Source organism: Pavona decussata, unplaced genomic scaffold (genome assembly GCF_977016875.1).
Source record: "Pavona decussata unplaced genomic scaffold, jaPavDecu1.1 SCAFFOLD_106, whole genome shotgun sequence".
Taxonomy (NCBI): domain Eukaryota; kingdom Metazoa; phylum Cnidaria; class Anthozoa; order Scleractinia; family Agariciidae; genus Pavona; species Pavona decussata.
In genome coordinates this window covers 365,575-389,000 of record NW_028145520.1, presented here as the reverse complement: position 1 = coordinate 389,000, position 23,426 = coordinate 365,575, and the positions used below count along the sequence as shown (strand labels likewise).

The 23,426-nt window shown below is 38.2% G+C and overlaps 2 protein-coding genes, 1 long non-coding RNA gene and 1 pseudogene across 4 annotated transcripts in view; 1 reads left to right on the top strand and 3 right to left on the bottom strand.

Moving 5' to 3' along the window:
- Positions 1-2,208, top strand: part of LOC146471089 (uncharacterized) — a 34,393-nt gene extending 32,185 nt beyond the window's left edge. For both annotated transcript variants that reach the window (XM_085121117.1, XM_085121118.1), the window contains one exon: positions 197-2,208. In XM_085121117.1, the coding sequence (XP_084977243.1) occupies positions 197-283 (87 nt within the window). In that variant the 3' untranslated portion in view covers positions 284-2,208. The remainder of the gene's footprint in view (positions 1-196) is intronic.
- Positions 2,209-2,752: 544 nt separating this feature from the next.
- Positions 2,753-4,605, bottom strand: LOC146471088 (KRAB domain-containing protein 2-like). Its single transcript, XM_085121220.1, has 2 exons — positions 4,540-4,605; positions 2,753-3,280 (listed from the first exon to the last, which is right to left on the bottom strand). The coding sequence occupies exons 1-2, from the start codon at positions 4,603-4,605 to the stop codon at positions 2,753-2,755; spliced, it is 594 nt and encodes a 197-aa protein (XP_084977346.1).
- Positions 4,606-7,311: 2,706 nt separating this feature from the next.
- LOC146471087 (uncharacterized) lies at positions 7,312-8,901 on the bottom strand (annotated as a pseudogene).
- A 5,442-nt stretch (positions 8,902-14,343) lies between these two features.
- Positions 14,344-17,723, bottom strand: LOC146471086 (uncharacterized). Its single transcript, XR_014866874.1, has 3 exons — positions 17,195-17,723; positions 16,610-16,654; positions 14,344-16,488 (listed from the first exon to the last, which is right to left on the bottom strand). It is a non-coding gene; the product is annotated as an uncharacterized LOC146471086 (long non-coding RNA).
- Positions 17,724-23,426: the final 5,703 nt, after the last annotated feature.

Here is a 23,426-nt window from a genome sequence, read left to right as displayed (position 1 = left end):
TATCCCTCTCGCTTTTGAAATGAATTCATCTGCATATGTTCCTACTAAACTTAGACAAACAGGTTTGACCTTGCATTCATTGAGAGAACTGTACAACAGTTCAAGCTCATCCTTAGTTGGTTGCTGCACTGACCGCTGTACTTTAGGTGATTCTTTTATCCCTGTAGAGGATTGATCACTGTTATCATTCTTGCAGCACAAACTAAGATCGTTTAAAGACTTCTCCATGCCAGCCTTCAGTTTTCTTGCTGAGGAAAAGTTGATGTCCTTAACTCTGGCGTAATGAACCTTTTCAACACAACTTGGCAAAATCCAGCCACACGACCTGCGTACACGCTAACCTTCCGTTTGTCTGCTGACAACTTCAAGATAGAATAGTACACTTGCTACATGTGAGCAGCACTCACCACGGCCAGCCATACACCCTGCACAATGTGCTGACATCACAGTACCTTCTTCGTTGGTTATAATCCACGATTGCACTAGTGGATCATTCAGTCTCTGCGAATGTCTTACTTTGGCCAATACCACAAACCTCTTGTTAATCATACATCCAAGGACACTGGAAATGAAGCCCCTTACCATCTGGTTGTAAGCTTGAAGGCTTCTGTAAGTTCTAAATTGTGCGTTGGAATAAAAACTAGTATCGAGCACAAGGTATGAAAGTAAATCCATGGATTCAACTGGTGGAAGGGATTCCTCGCTCAACTTTTTTGCTGGGATGTGAAGCGGATCTATGCCAATCTCAGAAATTTTATCAAGATACCCATATTTTACCTTGCCTTCAAGATTTTTGCTATAATTTAAGAGCATCAGAGGCTCAACCTCTGTTGTTTCAGTCGCCATTTTGATTACGTCAGTCCTTGAACATGGCCGCCAGTAATTTTGTGACGTCATCCACACACACACACTATAGCAGCACCATAATTCTCAGCCGTTTTGTGCTTTTCAACCAGTATTCTCCACTGTGCAAGGTCTTCTTCTGTGCCATAATAAAACACTGCTTCCGTAAATTCCTTTGCGCTCGAATTTGCTGCAACCCCACTTCTTCCGCTGTTATCAATGAGAGGACACGTAATTAGCCAATCGTGCACCTCGCCATGGATCTGTTGACTAAGGAAACTTTGTTACAGGCTCAATTGATGAAGAAAAGTGATATGGAATCATGTGGGGAAAATGTTAAACAAGTCGATGTGATGGAAGAAACCATTTATCGAGAGAATGTTATGTGGGATTACGGGTGGTTCAAACAGCTGGCCTTTTTGGCTGAAAGGGGAGAAATTGTTACATTTAATTGTCTGTTGTTGAAGTTGGATACTGCGCCAAAGGATCAAGTTTATGACATTTTTAAAGAAACCAAGGCCATGGATTTAGTTCATGCTAGATACGGAGATGATCACAAGTGGAGGAAAAATATCTTGTTCCATTTCTGATTTCCAAAAAGATATTCCTAATCAGACCAAATCCTTGAGCAATTGCTTCATGGAAATTATGATAATCTGTCATTGGTTGTGGTGTATTATACCCTTGGAATTGAGAATGATGATTATTCTAGAAAGTGGCGCAGGCATACTCGGAAAAAAGAAATCGGAGTGCTCCTATCAGGAGTCGAACCTAAGACCTTCCGATTACTAGTTCGGATGCTCTACCACTGAGCTACAGGAGACTTGTGGGAGCTAAGGCCATTAAACTAGGTTCATGGGATAAACATCCTGCATACTGCTAGGATTTGAAGGTCGAACGTGTGGTATATGAAAGAAATGTGATGGTATATTTCCAGCCTGGTGAATGAATGAGAATGATGATTATTCTAGAAAGTGACGCAGGCATACTCGGAAAAAAGAAATCCGAGTGCTCCTATCAGGGGTCGAACCTAAGACCTTCCGATTACTAGTTCAGATGGTCATAAAATTGCTACTGCTAATAATAATCAACATTGTAATAGTATACTATGGTATGTGTACCGCTGTCCTATTTCTTCATTAATTCTGCCCTTGGAATTGTCTCCAAGATGATTGTCAACCCAGATGTGGCATAAGAATGGAATGACAATTTTTTTTCTATTTCACCAGAAAAACTGTGATGAATCTGTTGTTGGTTGTTATTGTACCCCACCCTTAGGATTGTTATTAACAAGAACTGAATGACAAGTTTATTTTTTAATATTAATTTATTTTAGAAAAGTGAATAAACTTACAATTACAATTACATACTTTATTAATTCTCCGCGAGGGGTTTTTCAGAATTAATTTACAATATGTATATATAATACAACTAAAACTAACAACATAAAATTGCTACTGCTAATAATAATCAACATTGTAATAGTACCGCTGTCCTATTTCTTCATTAATTCTGCCTTTGCATGCTTTTTAAATGATCTTAACCCATTGACCCCTCAAACGCCCGTAACCGCCCGTGTGTAACAACCCCCGAATTTCCTGAAACGCCCGAGACCGTTTCTGCCTTTATGTTCTTGCTCTTTCCTCTTTGTTTTCTCCTCCTGAGAACTAACACTTGTGATGTCTTCTACAGAAATCCACTTCTGCACTCTTTTATGTGAATTTGGATTGATAAACGATACCTTATACATTGAGGTTTTGAGATTTCTTGCAATCAACCTGCCTTTCAAAATATGCCGTCGTTTTGGAGCAATCCTCCCTTTCCATGACCTAAGCCTTAGCAATACTTTATCTCCTGGTCTATACTCTGTTGGAGGACGGTTTCAGTGCATGTGCTTGTCCATCATCCATTATTCCAGCTTTTGGTTGTAAGACTTGGCTCGTTTCCTAATGTTTTTGACAGCCATACGATGTTTAGACAGGTCTTTCCTTTTAGGGGTTTTTAAAGGTTCAGCAGGACAACTGTCAATGTTGTAGTTCTCTAAAGATGCTTTTTTCATAACATTCGATTTTTGCCCATAGTAAACTTCAAAGGGGCTTAACCTGCCAAGTTCTTCTTTGTGTTGTTCGTTAAGGATTCTACAGTAGCTTGGCAGGTTTTTTGCCCAGTTGACCCCTTTCCCTTTCATAGCGAGCAAGTCATACATCATTTTGTCACGCAATCGTCGGTGCGAACGTTCAACCTTGCCTTGTGATTGAGGATGGTAAGGCCTACTTCGAATTCTTTGAATTTTATACTTCTTGCAAATATTTTCCATATGCCCTTGAAATTCCAGGCCTTGGTCACTCTGAAGACGATCCGGTGGTCCATCCTGTTCATATATCTTTCCAAGCTCCCTTGCTACATCTTGACTTGACTTTGTTGACAGTGGTACGAGCTAGAGATAACAACTGAATACCTCCATGATAGAGAGAATGTACCTGTAACACTTCCCGCCAAGTTCGACTGGCTCTTTGCTCAAGGCAACCAAATTGATCTGGTGTTGCCACTGTACATTGTGTGCTCTAACTGGCTTTGGTACAGATTTGTAAATGCTGCATTGTGGACACAGTATTCAATGTTAGTTGATGTGACTTGTATCTTTTGCTCAGTAAGTCCTGTGTAACTATTGTGTGATCGTTGTTTCAGCTTTTTGTGACCGGGCGATTTGACTTCTTTAAATGTTTTTGCATCAACTCCTGAAACCTCCGACTTTTTTACTACCTTCCTTCCGTTGAAATATAGCGTGGGACGTTCTTCATTTCCAAGAGTAAAGAGTTCCTTCCTTTTCCAAAACTGGACCACAACACTTTTCTGTGATCTCGTCCACTGAGCTACAGGCACATGGAATTTTCCCTGGGTGAGAAGTATCAAAGTTTTTTAGGTATCGTCATCAACTGAGTGAATAAACATATCTTGCTTCTTCTTTTGTTTGTCTCCACCTTGAGCAAACGGGAGAATACAGCAAAAGAGCAACAACAGATGAATACTGGAAAACATTTTGAATCCCGCTCATCGGCCTCATCAGTGGAATAAAAAAATAGTGCCTGCCAGGAAACCCCCAACACTCGGAAAGGGAAATTATCCTATAGGCTGAGATGGCCACAAGGGAATAACCCGTAAATTTTGGATTGGCTGTAAAGGCCCATGGGAATAACCAGTCGCTTTAAGAAATTTAACTATCTGTCATCGGAAATCCATCTACCTAAAACGTTAAAACAATAGAAATCCAATGCATATAACAGGAGTTGTCATGAACACAGTTCAGACACCTTTTTCGCGTATTTCCTAAGGTGCATAACAGCTCTAAATCACGGGTACAAATATTGCTATCAAAACATGTGTTTTTTTACTTATGTAAAGATGTTACAACTGAAACTATCACAAATTACTGGATTCTCATAAAGGCTGATTGGGCAAGACAACTCCCATACTCTTAAAGGTACATAATTAGTATGACAATTACTGTGAAAAGGTGCACCAACCAGTAAAAAAAGAAGTCAAGATCATAACAGAGCTATCATCCACATTTACAAATATAAATTGAAGTCATTTCCTGTGAGCATAATTCTTGGAATGCCACTCTTCAAAACAGTTTTGCTTCTGAGTGCAATGTAAGTACACTTGGCACTGAGGTGCACCACAGTGTGAGCTGACCTTCAACTCCTTCATTTCATCATAGCACACCTTGCAGTTCCTCCTGATCTCTCCAAACTTAGGCATATGGACTGCCTCAAAGTCTCCAGGCTGCTTAGCAGAGGGATTGTAGGCTGGAGGCAGACCATATTCCTCAAGAGCAGCCAGCTGCCTAACAAGCTCTGCCGTATGAGCCATTTACCACTGCTATGTCTATCATGTGGAAAACCAGAGTTTTTCACCGCCTCATGCACTTTCTCAGGGCTGTGCTTTTTCCAATAATTTGATCAGACCGATCAACACCATTCATGTAACCATTGTACTCCTCAATGGCTTTTGGCTGACGAACCTGAACATTTTGCCACCTGTTAGCAATCTTCTGTTTCCTTTCAACTGGCACAAACTTATCGGCCTTGTGGATGGTGGTTAACATGGTGATTGGTCTGTTGTCTTTCCACTGAAGCGCTAAACATGCTGCACCCCTCACCCATCTCATTGTGCCCCGGTCTTTCCTTCTTGCCCACTCTTTGCCTTTCTTCATAGAGTCTGGAAACCCTCTTCTGTTCTCAGCTGCAGTGTCACAGGAAGGGATTCCAAGCCCAAAGAGATCTTTTAACAGCTTAGGTGATGAGTAGAAATTGTCGAAGTAGAGGTGGTAACCCTGGTTTACCAGTGGTTCAACAAGCTTGATGACTACATCGTAACCCAAACCATGTTCCCTCGGCAGTTGGTCATCAGGGATTCGCCCTGTGTAAACAGCAAAGTCACATGTGTACCCATTTGCACTATCTGCTAGAACCCATAACTTGATCCCCCATTTTGTCGGTTTGTCTTTTATGTATTGCTGTATTCCTGAGCGGTGTGTAGATTTCACCATCCTTTTATCAACAGCAACATTTTGAAAGAGCTGATATAAAGACTTACACTTCTCCTTGAATACATTCAGCAGGCTCCTTACTTTACGAATTTTGTCATGTTCATCTTGTTGCTGGGTCAACAACATGTAACATCCCCATCAGGGCTTTGAATCTGTCCCTTGACATAAGCCCACAGACCATGATAGAGTGTTTTCGTACTCCAATAACGAGGAAAGGAGCTCACTGTGGCAAGTCCACAGTACAAAATCAGTCCAATAAGCTTAGCAATCTCATCAGGAGTGGTTTCTTTCCAAGCCCCATACCTATCTGCATAGTAAGGCCTGTTCACAATTTCCACCCAGCCATACACATTGGTGTGATCACAGATCTGCTGCAGAAGGAGATCGGTGAAAAACAGCTGAAAGAAGTCAGCCGCTCTTGTCATAGCACCTCTCACTACTGGACCAATCAGATGGAGGCCAGGCAGACAATTCGGTACAAAGGCTGGCAGTTGATTGCCGTTGTCAGGGTCATCGTAGCGGTTGTGCAGCAACTGGTGGGACCACTTACCTGGCAGGAGCACCTCTAGCCCCTCCTCTACCCCGTGGGGCTGCTGGTTGGCCTCTTGCTCTTGCTCTACCACGTCCCCTTCCTCTTTCCTGAGCAACAAAAGCAGGGTCAGCATCATCACTGACATCAGAACTCTCCTGATCTGACCCTGGAGAGGATTCAGTGAACACGCTGTAACTGATAAAGATTGTGCGATTTACAAACATCTACGCACATGCAAACATTTAACCTTTATCCATAATTTATTTAATTTACCGGATACTTTAAATAACATCACTACACCAACTATTTCCGGCAACAACGAATATGCAATCAATGTAGTTCAGAATAACACCACAGTGTTAGATTACTACGGTAATTGGAATCTGCTATTATATAAAGAGGCCTTCCACATCAAGCGCCAATCACCATCACTTAACAGAGGATTAAAATCCAGTAGGGAACTCTGCCTGTTCTCTTGAGTATACCTTGTGTAACTATTTAAGCTCCTAATTTTGTATGCATTTTTAGTCTGATGATGGTATAGATTATACCGAAATATAACTGTCACTTGAGATCTTGGTTTTGTTCATTTGTTGTCAAAATTTAAAGACACGATGAATCTACTCAGTCTATCGTTTATCTTATATGTCCAGTGGGTAAACCTTTGAAGAATGCAATTCCGTTTTTTCCTAAGATGTCGAATTTGAGATGCCATACAGATCCATAACAATAAAATATTGTTTTCATCTCTTTTCCATCCTTGGTTTTAAATAACTTGTTAGCATTAAATAAAAGATTAAGTAAAAATATAGTTTCACCCGAAAAAGTTTTACCATAAAGAACAATGTTATCTGGATGTTGAAATTTTAAAGGTTGAGTTTTCTCTAGATCTTCCATCTTATTGTGAAGTTTGATGTTTTTGAAAAGGCAATTTAAAACGAAGGCGTGGGTCCATTTATAGACAAACACAAAACACTTCAATTTTTACATTGCGTTCTTTTTAATATTACTTTGTCTCTTTTTAGATATAAAGATATCACATTTTTTTTAGATTGTTTTTCATCTTTATCAAAAACTAAATTATGATCTAAAGTATCTAGTCTAAGGAAAATAACTATGTACTTTTTTTTCCCAAACTGAAGCATCATTAAACAATAAATCATTTTCATCAAAATATTTATCTAAGATGTCGGATAAAGTGAAATTTTTATCCATACTTAAACATTTTCAAATAAAAATACAATAATCTCCACACACATTACTATTGTCATGTTGATAACTTATACATGATTTTTCATAATCTAACAAATCTCTCCATTTTTGTGTGCTATTCCATTTTAATGGTGATAAACCGTAACTATCAAAATAATATCTATGATTATTTCTATTTACAATACATACCCAATGGCTGCCAGATTTTGACCTATCATCTGTATTCACGATGAGAGAACAAAAATTTGGTATATTTGAAGGTAAAGTATCTGCTGCAAATACACCTAAAAAAATATGAGGTGATATATCTTCCTCTCTTTCACAAGCAAGTGTTAATTCGATGTTATCATGCCTTTTTATTCACCGTCGCGTATGTTGTTGAGTTTGAGAGGAAGTTTCATAGGTTTCATAGTTTCATACCAACCGATTACCAAATAAACGTCGTCTCAAATTCTGGCAGTAAATGTACCATCTATTTTTCGTACTCTATTTTTGAAGCCTTTTTTGCTATTAGCTGAAAGGTCTTCCCAATCCCACCACTGTCCATTATGAATGTTGAGATATTAAAATTGACCAATATTCTCTCTTTCTGGCTCTCCTTCTTCAGCAACCATGTCACATTGTAATTTATATAAATATAGTTTGTTTAATTAGCATCTGTCTCCCACGGAATTGGTTGTCCACTAAAAACTGGTTTATTATCCACTTCGCTTCGAATTGAATTTTTGCGACACTGTTCACATAAAATAAGCCAGAAGTTGTATATTTCCATTATCATAATCGTCAGCATTTATTATTCCAAATACGAAGTGATCTGGCACTTTGTTATCAAGAGCAAGAAAAGGTTTTATTTCTACTCCCGTAGCAACATTATTTTTAGTTATGGAATTACTTATTGGTAATTCTAATTTATCAAAAGTCGAAAAAAGTAATTCATCTTTATCAAAAAATTGGTCTTGCATCAAACGGTTTTGATCTAGTGGAAGCTGTCGATAATCTATTTCTAAATAAGTGTTATCTAAATTTAACAGATATTGAGCTCCATCATTTACAGCTCCTGTACCGTCAGCATGTGCTGCTCTAGACAATAACATATACATTTTAAAAAATTAAAATTTTAAATATACCTCTAAATACGTAACATTTATGGTGCAAGGTTATTTAAATGATTGCTTTAAAAATATAACAATTGTAATAATTATATAGTCAATAGATCACTGGTGTTTCTAAAATTGATATAAACAGAAAAATAATCTGATTCATAGTCAGAATCTTCCACATCTTGTTGATTGTTATCACAGTCTTGGAGCTGGAGAGCTGCCACATAGGCATCAAAGTGTGGCTCTTCAGCACGTTCTGTACTAGACTGTGGCACCTGGGAGGAGCTCGGATCAAGCTCCATAGCGAATGGCATTAAGTCCTCTCCAGCCTGTTGTTCCAGTTCTTGAACAGATTCAGCATGGTGTGGTGCATCGCCTTCTACGGCAACAACCTCTGGCAACTGAGATGTTGGTGTGGCTGAGTTAGCAACAGTTGAGCGAGCCAGAAGCTTCTTTAGCTTTCTTCCATATTTTTCCTTTGACCACTCTGCCACAACTTCCAGGATAAGTGCAGGCAGCTCCTTTGATTCCTGCTTTGGACCATTGACGGAGATCTGGAGCCATGGATTGAGGAGGTCGTTCTTTATTCATGACTGCAACCTACTTTTCTGCCATTTCAGGATACTGGCAGCCCTCTCAGGCCAAGCATTGCTTTGGACCATTGATGGAGATCTGGAGCAATGGATTGAGGAGGTCGTTCTTTATTCATGACTGCAACCTACTTTTCTCCCATTTCAGGATACTGGCAGCCCTCTCAGGGCAAGCATTGCTCACAGAACAGCTGAAACAGACTTCAGCTATAAACGACAACATTGGATAGTGTGCGGTCGGCTGTAACAGTCTAGAGAGGCACCAGTCTGTAGCTGTAATGGATTCAGCTCCCTCAGATGGTTTGGGGCAGGTCGTTCTCTTTCCCCTGAAGCACGTCATACTTAGCCTTTTGCCATTCAGGAAAGATCTGTTGCCGGTCGTCTGTATGCTGAGGCCCTGGATAGTAATGGTCCGCCAGCTTTGCAATCATCAACCTGGAGAAAATCCAGAATTTTCTTGTTTGATCGTTAAAAATTTATTCACAAAAGGAATAAAAAGATCATCTCTACCTGGATAATCCCACAATTCATAAATTTCTTCAAGCATATGCCCCAATTTCAACCTTTTTGTAAATTTCAGGCGTACACCAAATACCGGCAAAACTTCTTTTGGAAGCTGAATGCAAACAAACTAAAGAATAATTCATCTCCCCCGAACAAGCTATACAAAGCGAAAAAGACCGAAATATCTATATGGCGAATAATCAAAATCAACAGGCGAACCCCCAAAACATTTGGATGACTAGTTGGAAATTCGTCTTGTTTCATAACAGCCGGATAAAGAGAAGTGAAGTCCACCCCTTTTATAGACTCATCCTTACTCAAATCGGCCTTGGCATAAACTGCTGTAGCCTCTGTTCTCCCTCCCAACAAAGCGTGTCTTGGTTCAATGGGATCTTTACACAATTTCAATTTGTCATCAATTTCTGACAAATGAGCAATAATCTCAGGTTCATTCTTTATCAATTCATTCCACTCACATTGCCACATCAAAATCGCTTTGTAACCCTCATCCTCCAATTGAACTTTCCTATTGTATACCTCTGTTCTTGAAGATCTCATCGTCTTAACTCCAAAAATTGAAAAGAAATCATTCTTGTAACAATTACTACCATGAAAAACATAACCCAAAAATTCCGAAACTGTCGTTGAATCTTTGTGAAATCCACCCACTTGATACCTGTGTCTACTGACATGAATGACCCTTTCCCCAAATTTCTTTACCACGTATTCCAATTCTCGTCCATAATAAAAACAAATCATTATACTTCAACCAGATTAGAGCGGCTTTTGACTGCTGATTTTGAGAAGTGTAATTGTTTTTTGGAACAAGGGAAATGTTGTTCTTAGGAATTGTCGTCCTCCAAACCATGTCAGTAAATCTGGTTACAGTCACATTTTCAATTCCAATGGGTTCTTCCAGAAAAAATCCACACCCCCCGACGGATGGGGTCGTTTTTTAACCCCCCCTCTCACCTGGATTTCCTGAAGCACAAGACCCCCCTCCTGTCTGGATTTCCAAAACAAAAGACCCCCCTCCCACCTGGATTTCCGGAAAAAAAATATTGGCTTAAATTGAATTTATTTTTAATATAAAATACGCACAACCACGTCTAGAAGATGTTCTTTTATAATTTCTAAAGCTTCTGCTAATATTAAAAACTCTATCGCGTGGAACTAAAAAAAGAAAGGAGCAACAATGCGAAAAAGCGAACGAGTTCATCCTTTGTACCCAATGGACAACACCCATGGAATCTTAAAACGGCACGCAGAAAACGCACTGGCTGCTTGTTCAACTGTGCTACGGACGATGGGACTTCAGAGAGGTTACCACTGTATATGTTGCAGGAACCCGTCCAAGGACTTTCTCCTTCTGTTGCTTTCGCAATAACTTACGTTTCCAAAAGTTTTTTCGAGGTACAGATGGCTACAAGTTCCTCTCGAGTATTTTCGACGAAGAGGGAATGTTTGGACCAAAACTCTTTGGAATTATCTTCTTCAGCTAATAGCTCTGCATCCTTGCTTGCACAAGTAAAAAATTCTTCTGCCTGATGCAGTGGAATCCACGCTAAGAATGCAATGGCGGACGTGAAATTACACAGCGTTGGCGCGCTGGGTCTGGTACGAGTAGAAATGTGTCAGGCGTTTCAAACTCTTCGTTGCAACAATGTTTCGATGGCTCGTTCTTTACTATCTTGTTGTTCGCGTTTTCTGCTATAAAAGGACCTGCAAAGGATCTTAGATTATCATTTATTTTAGCTGAGAAATATGTGAACAAAATATTTCTATTATTTTCAGGGTCTGAGAGCGCTGAAGTGTCACCGAACTAAACGTTCGAATCGCGTGAACTATCGGTCGAAATGACTCCTGCAGAAGACTTTCTTAAGTTCAAGCCCCCCTCCCGCCTGGATTTCCAGAGTCTTTGACCCCCCCTCCGGTGAGAATTTCCAGCATCCCATTCGTCGAGGAGGTGTGGATTTTTTCTGGAATAACCCAATGCACAAATTTGTCAGTTCATACATGGCTTTCCACAATGCCAACCAAGCCAATCTCAAAACACTGACATTGTCAGAACAATAAGCCAAAAGCTCTTCTTGAAACTCATGAATTTGGTTCCACAATACGATGCTGGTGGAATACGTCTTTCATTATCTTGATTCTCAGGTAGATTAAAATTGTGAGGAAAAAAACCCTTTATAACTGGAAGATCGGACATTGCGGGTTACTTTGAAAGAGGTGCTTGTAAAAATTTGAAACTATCGATGATAGTAACTTTTCTCCCCAAAGTAATTTTCAAAGGTGATTTCTCGTCAAAATTGTTTTTTTAAATCATCAGTTAAATTCTCCAAAAATGATTGAAGAAGAAAGAAAGAATCAAAACATGCCATTAATGGTATAATACTCGTCTTGTTCAACTAAACTATCCTTTCCAACAAACAAAAATCTTCACCCGCAAAAAACTCTTCAGTCCCATCTTCGAATTTAAAAACAATCAGATTTGGTTGAAACACTGTTCTCTTTAACTCTTCATCATAAATTTTCAATGTTTCCACATCGAAAAAGCAATATTGATTTCGCTTCTTGTCAATTAGTTGTTTGAACTTTGGTTCAAGAGGATCCAATGGTTTCAAAAAATATGAATGGGTTTGTGAATCCACATACTGCCCACAACAAAAACATTTCGACTTAAAACTTTCATGTTTCCTTTTGGTGGATGCCTCTCTTAAAACAACCCCATTTTTCATCAAGAAATCAACCCCACAAACTTCGCAAGAATGCAATTTCTCGCAAACACAAACTTTGGCAGAAACCGTGTGAGACTTGCCCACAACAAGATGATTTTGAAAACACGTTTCAGAATGAAACAATTGAAGACGCAGATCACACCTAATAAAACCGGATGAAAATTTCCGACTCCTACAAACCATCTTACACTATCAACAAACCTTTGCATCGCAAATGTGTCTACTTGTTTTCCCTGTCACAAATCAATGACAAACTGGACAAAACCGACCATCCCCTTCCAATAATGAATTGACAGATTTGATATAATAAAAATTATTCTCAGCCAAATACAGATACAAAGGTTTTGTCAACTTACCCCGATTGACACTCAAAACGACCGAATTGTAACACTCCCTAGAAATCACATGAATTGGATGATGAGCAAATTGAGCCAGTTTGGCCAACTTTTTAACACCCTCTAAATTTATGCTGCACTCTACGACTGATAGACCAGCTTGATTACAGAGAACACGATTGATTAATTAATCAATTAACCCTTCTACAACTAAACATACGGGAAGAATGAGTTCGTTCATATTCCTGTCCAACCAACAAAGCTGCTGCTGCACAATAAGGATGAACAGTTTTTGGAATGTTTATGAGTGACAGAGTGTTCTTCAAAATGTTGTCCATCTTCTGTGCAAACGATCTCAGTAAATAGTTCTCTCGAAATCCAGTACCACTTGGTAAACGTACATCATAAGCTTTAATCGTGAACGATCCATCGTTGATCTCGATATCTTCATTTGATTGTACAATGTCAGAAAATTGATTCTGCTCTTTTGTCCAAATCTTCAATTTTTGTTAGAGGCAACTACATCTTGCACATCCTCCTGTAATTAAGGTGCAAATCAATAGACAACCCTATCAATACCGAAACGTTCATTAAATGTTTTCCAGTGATCTTCAATTCGTACATTGGATCCAGCAAATTAACTTCAAGAGGAATGAGGGGACGAGGAGGAGACGCTCCACCAAATTGTACATCAGGCTCTGGCATTTCAAATAAAGGAAGAAATGGGTCATCACCCACAAGTTCCAAAGAATCCAAGCTAATTTCATTTGAATCCACATCAACCACAGACAAAATATCAGGGTTGACAGATTCAATGTCATGATTTTGTGAAGAATCTAAATCACCATCATTATGTAACAAATGGAGAACATTTTGTACTACCGATGCATCTCCAACTTCCATATTTTTGTTAAAAAATGAAACAAAGCTCTCCATATTTACAGTCTTCATTATGTCAAAACATATCAAACAATCTTTGCAAAAATTTATTCAAGGTCAACACGTGACGCGGTGGCGATCAACAGTTGGTAAACACAGAACATGTTTTGGTCTTAAATCGCAGATGATATTCGTGGTGAAAACAGAAATAAGGAACCGGTAAGATAACATAAGCCAAATTGTTGTATTTCAACCCTTGAGAAAAGGTGAAAGTGTGTGATAAATGTTCCAAAACAGAAAACAAACTTGTTTGATATCTCTGTCTCACGCATTTCACACTCACCGCATTCTTTATCGTACAAAAAGAGTCGATAATCTATACCTGCACAGTGCCATAATCTATTAATGAACAAACTAAGTAGATTAATTCCAACTCCCACGAGTTTATCAATTGAAAAACAGGAAAAAACATCGTCATGATCCAAGAATTCATCTCCTATGACGCTAAATATATTGTCGTTCAAGACTTGATCTAATGTTACATTAGCATCATAAACAGTTCTCCATTTAATTTTGTACTTCTCTATTTAAATTTGTACTTTTTTATGTTATCATTTTTCATAGGATATTCCGCTTTTAATCCAATCAGACAAGCCCATTTAATGGTGGTTTTTCTTGGCGGAATAGTCCGCATCTCGACCAATAAGAAAGTAACTAAGTAACATGATATCTATGAGAAGCGGAATATTCTGCATTTAAACCAATAAGACCAGTTTAATTTAATTTAATTCACATTCCATCAATGGGAATTGAGATTTCACAAACAAACGAACCATTTAGTTTTCAAAACTCTACTCTCGTAATATCCTTTTAGAATTATTAAGTTCATTAGTAACACTTATTGTACACAAAAATATATTATATTTAGAACAGTTTCACCTTCACGGTCATGCTTCACTGAGTATGAACAATGGTGTCGTTGTTGCTCGAATGCCTACAGTACAGATTTTGTTCAGGTATCACCTTTTTTTTTTCCACGTGCAGTTTTTCATAATGGTATCTTATTTGACCGTATTTAACGTTCTCATTTATATTATTGTTCAAGCGATGAAACCCCGTCTTTCGCATTGAAAACAATCGAAATGTCTGTGGTAAGTTATCATACGCCCTGTTGATCGAAATCAATTCACACATCATTTCTGCTCCGCCGATGAAAGAGCTTCAGACAATGCCGCTACCTGGTTCATTTCAGATGTGTCAGAAACGGGAAACGTCGATAAAAACATCGTGCGATCGATGAATTTGCCGCCTACACATCTAAAACATAATTCGAAAAGGTTGACAAAGAGCTTGATAGACTGCGAGCAGAGATCCCTTTTACTGATCTTCCTAGAAAAATCGGAAGATCGAAGGGATCTCAGCTCGCATGGTAAAAGAACTGTAAACCTACTTTTATTTTCCGGTGATTTCCAGTCAGATTGTCGGTATAAAAATGTTTTCCCGACCTACCGATATTATGCCATTTTGCAAAATTACTTTTTTTGCATTAAGGAAATATAAGTCACTAAGAAATCACGCTTACCTGTAATTCTTCTGCCCCTCCGGTAATCATCTGTTCTCGCAATCCATCCTGTTCATCGACATCCTCCACTGCAATTCAGTTACGCAAGTGCTTTAGCAGATAGCTTATGAACCATCCGACTAAGCAAATGCTTTCCTTTCTGTCGAAAATTCTATCATTCCGTGTCATTCACTGGCAGAGTTATACCGCTTTTTACCCTAGCTTTCCTGCACGTTTCCCGCCTTCGTGGTTATTTGGTGCCAAATGCACATTTAACTGGTTGTAAGCCTTGGAATACACGCGTGAATACCGAGATGGAATATTGTTTCCTTAGCAACTCAATTTTTCCCTTGTCCATGTGATTCGAACATCAAACCATGCAGATAATTCTGGACGTGGGTAAATGCCCGTTTACTGAACACACGCGCTGCCGCGAAACCTCGTGTATGCAAAATCCGTCGTTTACCAAAGACCTGTCATTATTGAAATAAACGCATTCATCGCCTTGGGATTCGTTGTATTAGCGGGATATTCCGCATATTTGAAGTGCTGTAAAAATTGCAAGACGAACTTGTTAACATGATCTTTCGTTTACAAAAAACCTGTCATTATTGAAATAAACGCATTTTCAAGTATCGCCCCTGGATTCGTTGTATTAGCGGGATATTCCGCATATTTGAAGTGCTGTAAAAATTGCAAGAAGACTAAACCCGTAACAAGATCTTTCGTTTACAGAAGACCTGTCATTATTGAAATAAATACATTTTCAAGTATCGCCTCGGGATTCGTTGTATTAGCGGGATATTCCGCAAAGCTGTTAGTATTCTGATCTAGTGATTGCGAGTTCTCACGTGATGATCACCTTTACAAGTGTCATGTTGGGATTCGTTGGCTTTATTTGACGTGTAGTAAAATACAATATTATTACTGTACTCTTAAAATTAGTTCTAATCAAATTCTGCAATTTACAAGTGTCATTTCGTGATTCCTTGTATGGGTGGGACATACCGTGTAATAAAAAGTATAATTTATAAATATGCCCAGGAATTCAGTGTTCTTGCAGTTTATAGCTAGGAAACAGCTGTATAGTCAGTAATGGAATTTAATTTTATTCTTTGCTCGGATAAGCTGCTCGCTTTTGTTGTTGTTGTTGTTGTTATTAGTATTATTAATATTATTATTATTATTATTATTATTTTTTTTTTTTTTATTTTTTTTTTACTAATAAAACTTACTTCAAAGCAGGAAGCGTCACAGTTGTAAACGGAGGGAAAAGGATTGCTTGTTACGTACTAGCTTATGCACATACAGCTATTTCAATTAACGTTGTCCACCTCATCCATTTGATATCCTAGCCATTTCTTTCATCCAAATTGCTCCCCATCGTATATCTTCGCTAGAAAGACGAGGCATAGCTGATTTTGATGAACTTATTCATAAAAAAATCCATAGAATCTTGAGGTCTTGTCTTATAGCTCTACACTTTGATCTGACAACGTTAATTGAAATAGCTGTATATGAAAAGGTACAAAAGCCGTGAAAAGGTATATTTTAAATTTATTGCGTGCTATCCAGATCCTTTTCGAGACTTCTTCAACAGGTTTGCAGCAATCTTGTATGGGAAATTGTTGATTTCCTCCTGTTTAAAGAAAGAGCGTACATTTCTGTTATAAGCCGCTGAACGGTGAATCAGTTATTTTTATGATATAAAGTAGGACTTAAAATTAAGCAGTAAAACCGAAAAGCCAATAAATAGCTACCTTCAGAATAGCTGGCTCTAGTCCATTCACAACGCTCTCAGCTATCTACAATCCAAATGAGAACCAAAATGTAATGCTACCGAAAAAAATTAAATCACCTGAAAAAACTGTATCACAAGTATCACAATCTGGAAAGAATGCCCCTCCTTAACAGTATCATTTTTTTTTGCCTTAGTCAACCAGTCAACTCATGTAAATGGAGTATAAGTCCAATTTTGTTCAGGTTCTTCAGTAAATGATCCGGATCATGCTTTTGCATTTTGATTAATATTTTAATTGTTTTGTTCTCTGTGAATTTTTATAGTCAGATTGCACGTTGTAACTGGGGTGTTGTAATGCACTACCTGATGTCCGCGATCAAATCAACGTTAACGTCTGCCATTTGTTAAAAACATCTTGCTGAACTGAGAAAGTAAAATGGTCATTACTAGAAAAGCAGCATTTCTACTTATTTTGGTCGTTAAGTGATAACCGAGCTTTCTTTTTTTGTCGGAAAACGGTTGCTGGTTTAATAATGGTTTAACTGCTTTTTTCTTAGTAATTTTTTAGCTGTTGGGTTTTTTTTTAAAATATTTCCAGGCCTACCTTAACGACGTACACACCACAACTTCTTCGGTCGTCCTGTTGTGGTGTTGAAGGCGTCACCTCTCTCCATGAGGCTGTACTGCCGCCCTTTGCCTTGATTAGTTTTCTGTGTGAGTTGGTCAAACCATATGATAAAAATGCATCGCTCACTCCCCCCCTTCCAACCCTTTTCTATCTCTCTGCCTCTTAAGATCGAGTATCAAGATAAACAATAGTCACCATCATTTACCTCATGCAATTAAAAAAAAGCTCTTTATTTCCTGATTGAATCCGTGTGCAACTGTCGTAATGAACCAAAATTTTAGCTCTAGGCTTCACAACCTAAAAAGAGGAAAAATCACTTGTCAATTGAAATGGTAAATACCCCTACATCAAAATTTCAAGTTGAAGGTAACATTTATATCACCATACCCCTAACGTCCAATGACTTGCATTGTTGACCGGAACCATTACAAGGTCTTGCTTCATAAATTTTACCTACATACAAGAAAAAAAAAACATTTACTAGTTATTCTGCTCCGAAGAAAACAGTTTTGTTTTCTTGATCTAACAGCTAGTCAAAAACTGTACTAACTGCCCATTGTTCATTGTCTCAACTGTCAAACTAAACTACTTCAAACATTCGACCGTCAAACAACGCAATTTTCGTCGTTAACTGTCAAAGGAAGCAGCTTTTGTTAAACGTTAAATGCCTGGAATCTGCTGTTTTAGAGGTTACTTTTGACCAGTGCGACACATTTATTAAAACAGGCAGCAACCTTCAAAATCCCTAATTTTTGACCTTCATCTGTCCAAGGTACTTCCCCTACGTGAAATCGCCATTCAGGTTTAACACAATCCAATTGCCAAACAGGATATCTTTGCATGGCAAATGTCTTGGAGTGTGAACTCCGCCCTACAACTGAACGAGGGCGCATCTAAATTTCCATCAGTCAGACAAAGCGAAATGACATTATGTTATTAACTTTATAACCTTGATATATCGCCGGTAAACGATTGTTAGATTATTTGATCATGTTCATGAAAACAAACTGAAAGTAAAATAAAAAACCGAAAGCCCGGCCTTTTGTGCTCTTAATACTCCACTGATAAATGCGGAATGAAACATTGTACGCCTGCCCTTTTTGTACAAAAGGTACTCTATATTACACAAACTATATCAACACACCTTGTCCAGCCACCTCCATTTATTTTTTAATTCTTCTGTGTTTGTCGTTTTTCTTATACTCTCAATAAGTAAAGAATCAAAAGCCAAAACTTTCTTTCCCTGTATAGATATAAATCAAAATGAGTTATGTCTTCATACATTTTTTCTAACTGAATTCAGAGTTCATTAATTCAATTACTTGTACGCAGGTTTTGAGGTAGTGTGTAACATGTTAAACGTCGATCGTGCAAAACCATTATTAGTTACTGAATATCCGTTTGAATATCCATCCTTCCATTACCATTCGAGAAATTATAACATAATGAAAACTACACATTGCAAGGGAATCCTCATTTTATTTGCGGTATTGGAAGTGCATTGCATCCGACTTTTCCTTGCTAATCCTTTTAATTCTACGGTTAAAATACAAGGAGCTTCCGACTAGTTTAACTGTAGTCTTTAACTGGTAAAATGAGAAGAAGGTGGTAAACAAGAAAGAAACTAGAATAAATGCGAAAAGGAGAATACAATAGAGTAAAACTAACTAACTAACTATACATAACATTTCAAAGAAACGCAGGTGTCCTTTTATGTGCAAATCTGAACTGATCAGTATCTGTTGTTTGTTCAGATCTGTAGAGTAAAAGATTCATTCGTTTAGGTATTCGGCCCGCCGTCCACAACCCCAAACAAGCAAACATTTAAATACACTAAAATGAAAACTGCCTCGTGAAAATAACATTTGACATATGCATTTCATCAAATGTTTTCTATTGGGCAAGCTTTATAATAGGCTCAAAACCTGTCGGTACCTCCTGTCACATTCGTAAACGGCTTCTTTTAAATAACACCTTCTTGCTCTTTTGTTGAAAATTGTTCATTGTTGAGCTTTTCACTACTTAGGTCATGAGCTTTCAAATTTGTCCACTGTTCAGGGTCATCGCTGTCCAATCTGACTGAATGTCCTCTTGAGCAGCCCTTTCTCGTTCAAGAAGCAAGTATGCCTGCCTACATTGCTCAATCAGCTTTTCTTCTGTAGTAACATTTTTTGGGCTTGTAAAGAGCCAGTGAGCAAAGTCCATCAAAGCTTGATTAATCAGCTCTTCAGAATAAGCTTTAAGCAAATCTTGTAGTTCTCCCACAAGGGGAAATCCAATTTAGTCTGTTCTCTCTAAGGATCAACAATAAATGCTCATGACTAGGTATAGGATTGCAAATTGTAGAAGCATTCTTGGTAAACACATTGGGATCAATATGTCTATGTTCTTTTGGAGTTTGTTTCTCACTGTCGTTAGCGCTCTCTATGTCACCTGTTAAACACTCACCGTTATCGGAAGTTGCATCACCTGTCAGGTCATCATCACTCTTTTCGCCATCACTTAATCTGTCATTACTTTCACTACTTATGTCACTGGTCACTAAAACAATCCTTTCTAATGCAACTGAGTTCTCTATTGATGGAATTTTTCTCACCATGTCACGAATTTCCTAGGCTTTAACTAGTGCCTGGATTACTTGCCTTTGTAGCATTGCTGTCTGACACTCCATACAAATGCTTGGCTGACATTGACGACAGCTGCGATCTAGTACAAAGCAATGATTACGTCCTTTTTAACTCGTGAATGCGCGTAGCGCAATGAACAAGTTATAACGGTAGCTGACTGTTGACTTGGTTGGTTGGTTGGTTGGTCGGTTTTGTCGTTAACTTTCGGGCGTGAGCAGTGAATGAGTTTTAAATTCAATAAGTGGAAAAAACATGCGAACATTTATTGTTCACGGCGCATCAGGAAATTCTTATTCAATATGTAGAGAATAATTTGACGATCATTTAGTGCAAGAATGGAGATTTTTCGTTCAATCTGAGCAAAGTTACAAGTTTTTTCAGTTTTTCAGAAAGTCAGGGGTCGTAAACTCAATTAGTGAAAAAAAAACGTGAAAATTTTTTTCACGACGCGTCAGAATTCTCTCATTCATTCTGTAGAGAATAATTTGACAATCATTTTAGTGTAAGAATGGAGATTTTTCGTTCAATCTGAGCAAAGTTATAGGTTTTTTCGTTTTTTCTACAAAGTGCGGTTTCTTTTAAGAATTAAAAATAATTTAATTTAGAAATAATTTAATTTGTCAGTTTTCACGCGAAAGCGGAACGTGCCATGTCACGCATCATTGACGTCGTAAACAAAATTATGCAAATTTCTGGTAAAATGAACACTTCAAGATCTTGTCAGCTTTCACAGAGGTTTCAAAGAGAAAAAATGTTTCATTTTCGAAATTTACAACTCGTAATTTATGGGAAAGCAAAAGGACGTGGTCGATAAATAATTCTTATTTAGCAAGAGCTTGTCATAGTTCATTATTTTTACTTGAGGATTGCGTGGACTGAACTCCAAAGGAAAAATTTCACGCATTTATGTCGGGTATGAAATGTAATGCGATACTTTGTTGAACAGATTTCCCTTTGTGAGATCGGCTTGCCCTACAGTATTATAAATTTTGTAATTTTAATTCCCAAAAAAACTTCACTTGCCCATCGGGCAAGTGATGGTTAGAATCCACTAGCCCAATTGCAAAATCCAGTAGCCCCGGACTATCGGACACGAATTTGCATGACATAGCTGCACATGGCGTGCTTCTATGAACTTTGAATAAAAAAAACACTTGATTTTTTTTAATCGGCGCATCAGAATAATCGGCTTATTCAATCTGTAGAGAATAATTTGACAATCATTTTTATAGTACAAGAATGGTTATTTTTCGTTACATAAGCGGGCAAAGATATAATTTCTTTTAGCTTTCAAGGAAGTTTCCGTAGCCGTCTAAATTTTAATTACTTTGTGTCATCTGCATTCACGAGTTGGCTCACAGGAGCCTTTGATTAGCATCTTTGTTTTGCAACCCATCTATACATGCTTGGAGTTTTAAATAATCCAAAAAACTACTAAGTTCACAGACAAACAATTTTTTCCACCATTGATGGTTAGAGGAAATACTGCAATGGGAAGCTGCATCATTCTTGTGACTGCATTATTAGTTTTAAACTTTGATGGACTGCATCCAAAATGTTTACAAAACAAATCTTTCAAAGGAAGAAATCCAATTTTGAGTATGTCAGCAGCTACGATCAATAAGCTTTAATATTCATCCTTTGAAAACTTAAGCTTAAATTCAAAGATTAAGTACATATCCATTCATAACCATAGAGAAACGTACCTTGGAACAACCAAATACCAACAGATCCGAATCTTCACTGAAAACTGCGTCAATCAGCTGTTTTTTGTTCATATACACAAGTTGTGCATCAGCTTCAAACGGTGAAAACAATGCAATCTATATTTTTCTCCTGTAGAACCTGATAAAAAATCGATACAAAGGAAATTGAAAAGTAGCGGAGACTAGAAACACTTAAAATATTACTGAAGGCACTTTTTCATGTGATCAGTGAAACTTCAAAAGAATATCTCACCTTCATTAGTTTATGAGACATTTCACAAGTAATTTTCAACACTCTCCTGAAGTGATCCATAGGTTTCGATTCATTCCCACTTTGCCATGTGAGACCATAAAGGCGTGCATCCACCCATCTATCTAGCCTAGTAACTTGACTCAGCAGATGGCCTTTCATATGCTTTATATGTTCTGTAAGTTGGTCAGGCTTACATTGATAGTCTTTTTGATGTTTGAATAAGTAGCAACCTTCCTTGACTTTGTAGTTGTTGGTGTAAGTTCGTTTGACTTCTGTGTTAATGTCTCCATTTGTGCTTGGAGATACTGTTGTAGTGAGATATTGAGTTAAGCACTGAGCCCTTCCCAGGAGGGGTGGAGTACATGTTCCCATGATTCCTTAATCTTTTTTGATTTTATCCCGTGTTCCCCATTAGTTAAACCAATTGTTCCTCGTGTTCCCTTGATCCCAAATTTTTTTGCATGGTTCCCTTGATCCTCAAAAATGTTTGTCATTGTTCCCCATATTTGTTTGCTTGTTTTACCTCTCTATTCGTAGTAGAAAAAAAATCACTTTCGAACCACCTCATTCTTCTCTTTGGAATCTGCTTATGCTGTACTTTATCGGCTGCAGATTCTTTCATCACAACTGTCTCAGCTACCTCTGTGACAGTGACGACTTCATTGGTATGTTGAAGCACATCAAGGAGAAGGACAGGATCACCTTCAAGCTCTCAAATATCTTTATGGCAGTTATACCAGGTTAGGGCACAAACCATGTTGCTCACATTGATGTATCTCTCTCCATCTTCCACGGACAGCACTGGCCTGAAATAATCTTGAATGAACACTTTGGCTTTCACCCTCTTCATGCCAACACTCAAATTCTCTTGCAGACAGGCTATGATGAACAACTGATGAGACCCATTGGAATCAGCTTCAACACAGACAGTATGGCGTAGTTTGTACAGTCTCTGTTGTTTCCCTATGCACCACTGCAACTTCACTCAGCATGGTGAAATCTAGAGGCTGTACTGTCGGAATGTCAGCTGCATACAGATTTGTAGGCAGTTGTCCTGGATTGTCCTTTGTTGTCATGATTCACACTGTTTTCTGGAGGACGCTCTGGCCATACATTGCTCTCCATTTTAATTTCAAACACCTTTACCAAAATGAACAAGGATCAACAGGACCATAAGAACGACTTATTCAAGCCTTTCCCCCTATTATTGAAGGATGAATGTTATAACAAGTAACCAAAGCCAGGTTAACCCCAAAAAGCTAAAGAAATAGACTGAGTTATGGCTGTTTATGTAAACATGCAAACATGGCACACTGGTGAGAAAGTTGCCTCCTTATAAGTTCTCTTTGAAGTCCCAGTATCTTTGGATAACAATTATCATACTGTTTTTGACTGTGGATAGAAAAGATCCTGCCTTCAGGCCACTTGGGCAATTTCCGTGAAAAGCCTTTTGCTGAAACCTAAAGCTTGAACTTAGTAATGTTCAGAGGGGAGCATTTGTCCTTGATTCCCAAACCTTTCTCCAATTGCTTTAGAACCATTGAAAGAAGCTTATCTCCAGATAAATTTAGCCCAACTTTAAAGCTCTATCTCTGCATGGACTTTTCCTGCCTTTTGTGTTA

Bases quoted from the DNA above. Each gene is read 5' to 3' on its own strand.
- LOC146471088 (XM_085121220.1), bottom strand. From the start codon at position 4,605: ATGCCTAAGTTTGGAGAGATCAGGAGGAACTGCAAGGTGTGCTATGAT. The intron at 3,281-4,539 runs GTCAGCTCACAC...TGTTATCTCTAG, and splicing joins ATGAAATGAAGGAGTTGAAG to CTCGTACCACTGTCAACAAA.